The 4,469-nt window shown below is 45.8% G+C and overlaps 1 protein-coding gene across 1 annotated transcript in view; it reads right to left on the bottom strand.

The window, feature by feature from the left end:
• The window catches only part of FRMD4A (FERM domain containing 4A), a 306,388-nt gene that overhangs the window by 82,424 nt on the left and 219,495 nt on the right, over positions 1-4,469 (bottom strand). Inside the window, exon 11 of the mRNA XM_007460894.1 lies at positions 3,250-3,336. Within this exon, the coding sequence (XP_007460956.1) occupies positions 3,250-3,336 (87 nt within the window). The remainder of the gene's footprint in view (positions 1-3,249; positions 3,337-4,469) is intronic.

Here is a 4,469-nt window from a genome sequence, read left to right as displayed (position 1 = left end):
TCCCCTCCCCTCCCTCCGTCCTTCCTTCCTTCCTTCCTTTCTTCTGCGCCAGGCGGCTTGTGGGATCTTAGTACCCCTACCAGGGATCGAACCCCAGCCCTTGGCAGTGAAAGCTCTATGTCCTAACCACTGGACCACCAGGGAATTCCCGTCATAGGCTTTTCAAAGGCCCATCCTTAATTTTATACGTAGATTGCACATTCATTTCCTAAAGATGGCTCCCCAAGTTACAGAAGGGTCAGGGTGTCCTGGTCCCAGCCCTGCCCTTCTGCCTCACAGGGAATGTCACGATGGGGAACTGAAATCCACTCACAGCTACTGTAATTTTTCCAGTGTGCCGAGTGCCTCTCCCATTCCTCTCTCTGTTCAGTCTCTGGTTTGAAATTCTTGATACTGTCGAGCTCCAACTGAATACCCACTGCCTATTTGCCACCACTACCTGGACGTCCCATCAGCCCAAAACTCGGCATGTCCTAGACTGAACTTCTCTCCCCTTCTCTTATATACCAGGCTTTGGTCAATCAGGAAGTTGTTCTAGATTCTCCTGCTGCTCCAACTTCCACCCTGTCGCCTCCCGCCATTGTTCAGTCACATCACCTTCTAGACATCTCACTTCCAAGTCCCCTTCTCTATCCCCGGTACGGACAGCCACCCCCGAGCCACGCCACCAGCTCTGGCCTACACTAATGTAATGATGTCCCGGTTTGCAAGTCTTGCCCTGTATCACTCCACTCATCCTCTGCTAGGTACCAGAACGATGTTTCTCTGACTACGAAGGTCTGATGTGGTCGCTCCTCTGTCTCGAAGATGAAATCCTCTTAGCAAACCCGGAGGATTCTGTTTGCTGGGGCCCCATCAGCCTGCTCTCTGGCTCCTCTCCCACGACGTCCAGCCCCGGCGGTGCTGTGTGCTTCTCCATCACGCCACGCTGTTCTTCACGGCGCTGCATCCTCAGCCCGTTAGTCCATCTGCAAAACCTCTGTCCACCCTTTAACACTCAGCTCCTACTTTGCTGCCTGTGGAGACGTTTCTCCTTAAGCCCGGCTGATGACTCTCTCCTTTAATTCACCACCAACCCTCACACAGGCCTCTCTTATCTGTAAGATGCAATTACCACACCCCTCTCCCTGATACCCTGCGCAGGTCCTGAAGACCTGATGTGTGTCTTAATTATCTCAGCACCTGGTGGTCTGCCTTGCATATAACAGGTACGCAATAAACATTTTTGAATGAATGACTAATGACTCTGATGGCTTGGTTGTCCCTCAATTAGCAAGAGACTTGAGAATCCCAGCTGCTTCCTTAGAGGCCACAGAAGCGTGCGTTATTTTAAATAGCAACTCAGTTTGAATAGAGGCAATATGGGAATGAATGTGTTGACCTTTTAACATTTTTAATCCGCTGACCTGCATAAATTCAACCAATGAGAGTCAATTCTCTTACTCAAAGGCTGATTATTCACATGCTGCACCTCCTACTTTTCCATATTTTGAGGTCCGTTTTGGAGTCTGACAAGAGTAGTTACAATTTATTAAGCCCTTGCGCTGACTCACACCCTGCGTTTTACATATATCACGTACATCAAGCGCTAACTCATTACCTCTCAAATCTTCATTAGCGCCTCAATTGGAGAAACAAAGCGAGCTTAAACATATTAATAAATTAAACTGAACACATACCGATACGTGTAAGCACGTTTTTCAAAAACATTCAGAGGGAGAGAAGAATTCAACTGTGGGATTTTAATGAACTCCACTGTAGACCAGAACCGTCCAAGCTGGCCTTGGTCTCCACCAGTGTGGGCAACCGAGAGCTGGACACATTGTAACCAGGACTGGGTTAAACGATCTAGGAGTATCCTTGGCCCTTGCGAGCAGAAAAAAATGGCCAAGCAAGTTGGAGAGAGGGGACAGTGGATGGAAGAAGGAAGGAGTAAAGAGAGAAGAAAAAGCACAGAAACTTACAAAGGTCATAGGGGAAAGAGGCAGAGAGGAAAGAGAAAGAGTCTGGGTGAAGTACAGACCCAGTGACTCAGAAAAACAAAGAGGGGAAAAATAAGAACGCAGAGTCCAAATCACGTCCTACAGCAGGAAACTGGAGGGGTTTTGGAAACAGTCACGAAACAACGGTCCCCGAAACAGCCAGGTTCCTACTGAACTGTCCCCAAGGAAGAATCCCTCCATCATACGCTCAAGATCTTTTCACAGAACTTAACTGAGTGACTGATCAACTGAGTGAAAATCCTCCTCAACACAGGGCCATTTTTTTTTTTCTATCAATTTAATAAAGAAACTGGCTAAAGGCAGATGTTAACTGGATAGACTACAATAAGCTCGGATATGTAGTGTGGATTTCAATCCTGTTCGTGGATAAAGAAGCTTGGAAAGCATTATGCAATAACTTAATGAACCTATATTGCTTTCTCCCTCCGAAAGCAAGTGTGGTTTTGATAAACTTTTAATATGTATTTCAGGGTCTGAACCGCATACCGTCTCCCCATTTTTCTCTGCCAGAGGAGTTGAATGACAGCTCTCACCTCAGAGATGTTTTTCCATTATAATTTTTCAATTTGTTCTGGTCTAAAAAATGTGTGGAAACGAAAACAGAGAAAATTCAAGCCCTGTGTCCTCTTCAAACGTTCTGTTTTGGCATCACTGTGAGTTTGCAGACTCCTTTCTGCTTCCCTTTCTTTTTTGGCACATGACCTTATTTCTTCCAGATTTCTGATCACTTCTAATATGCCAGAAAATATTTACTGGATTTGCAGGAAAGTCTCTCATGCTTCTTTAGTTTTCACCTCTTTCTGGCCTACAACCTCTTCCTTTAGTTCCCCTCCTCCAGAAAACAAGAAACAGAAAAACAAAAACAAACCTTTGGGAAAACTCAGATTAGCCTTGGGATGCAAGAGACATGCTCCACCATGTTCTCAAGCACACAGCACCCCAGGAAATGAAGGAACAGGACAGTCTCTCAAAGCCCTCTGGTCCATCTGCCCTGGGTGAGCTGATCTAGTCTTCTTACCTTAAATAATTTTAACAGCTTCCATTTCCTTAGTGATGGGGAGGAAAAATATTTCCCCAGGGAACACAGGTTGGATGACTGCGGAGGAGTTTGCATACACCCAAAATTAGCAGGAGACCGGGGGGCCCAGAGGCCCTGAGGCTGCACGGGGTAACATTTTTCGTCACTTCTCTGCCTGTGTCTCCCTCCACCTGAGTGCCATCCTCCCACAAAGGAGAGCACGCTTACCTTCCTGGGCTTGACTTTATCGTGGTAGTCATACTGGAAGATGCCTTTGTAGCTCAGTCCCAGCCACCACGGTATCCCCTGCTTGTCCTAGGACATCAAAAGGAGTATGGGTAAGCATGGGACCAGACAAGAGAGACAAGAACCAAGAGATCTCCTGGTTCACCGGAACACAAAGGGAAGTGCAAATTCCTTGAAGTGGACGGAGCCCACCTCGCTGTGCCTTACCTTAACGGGTGTGCCCTGTCATCAAAGGATGCTCAGTAAAGTGACTTAGAAAGTGCCCTGGGTTGGGGACCGAGCTCTGCTCCTAACCAGCTGGGGTCCTTTCCCCCTTTCTGAGTAAGAAGTGGACGCCTTGTTCTTTGTTCTCCTTCTAAGACTTTAGGTTTTCAGAGCTGGGCCCCTCACCTACCAACAGGGAAAATCTGAGAGATGCTGAACATTCTAACAGAACGACCTTCTGGGCTGAGAAACTGTCATCGACTGTCAGAGCTGGAAGGAACCATAGAGACTACGGAAGTTGACTCCTCTGAAAATTTTGTCTTAAAACATCTTATGTTTTTAGAGCACTTTTAGGTTCACAGCAAAATTGAGAGGAAGGTACAGGAGTTTCCCATGTACTCCCATCCCTACACATGTGTAGCCTCCCCCGTGAAGAACATCCTGCACCAGAGTGGTACCTTTGTTGCCAATGAGGAACCTACACTCACCCGTCTTAATCAACCAGAGTCCATAGTTTACCTTAGGGTCCACTCTTGGTGTTGTACATTCTACGCGTTTGGACAAACGTATAAGGGCGTGTATCCATCATATACGTAGTGTCACACAGAGTATTTTCGTGGCTCTAAAAATCCTCTGTGCTCTGCCTATTCATCCCAGCTTCTGGCAACCAGTTTTGCCTTTTCCAGGATGTCATATAGTTGGAATCATCCAATACGCAGCCTTTCCAGATTGGCTTCTTTCACTTTGTAATACACATTTAAGACTCCTCTAATTTTATTTTATTTTTAAATCTTGCAGCTCATACATGCGTATTTATTTTATTCCTACCAGAACAGTGGAAATGCTCCCAAAACTAGCTCAAGTTTTCTATATCACTTTTTTCCCCTATTTGAATAAATTTATTTATTTTAAAAGTTTTATTGGAGTATAGTTGGTTTACAATGTTGTGTTAGTTTTCGGGGTATAGCAAAGTGAATCAGCTATACATATACATATAT

The sequence above is a fragment of the Lipotes vexillifer genome, unplaced genomic scaffold, assembly GCF_000442215.2.
Source record: "Lipotes vexillifer unplaced genomic scaffold, Lipotes_vexillifer_v1.1 scaffold534, whole genome shotgun sequence".
Classification (NCBI taxonomy): Eukaryota; Metazoa; Chordata; class Mammalia; order Artiodactyla; family Lipotidae; genus Lipotes; species Lipotes vexillifer.
The sequence above is the reverse complement of the archived record's forward strand: the minus strand, read 5'-3'. Positions and strand labels throughout refer to the sequence as shown.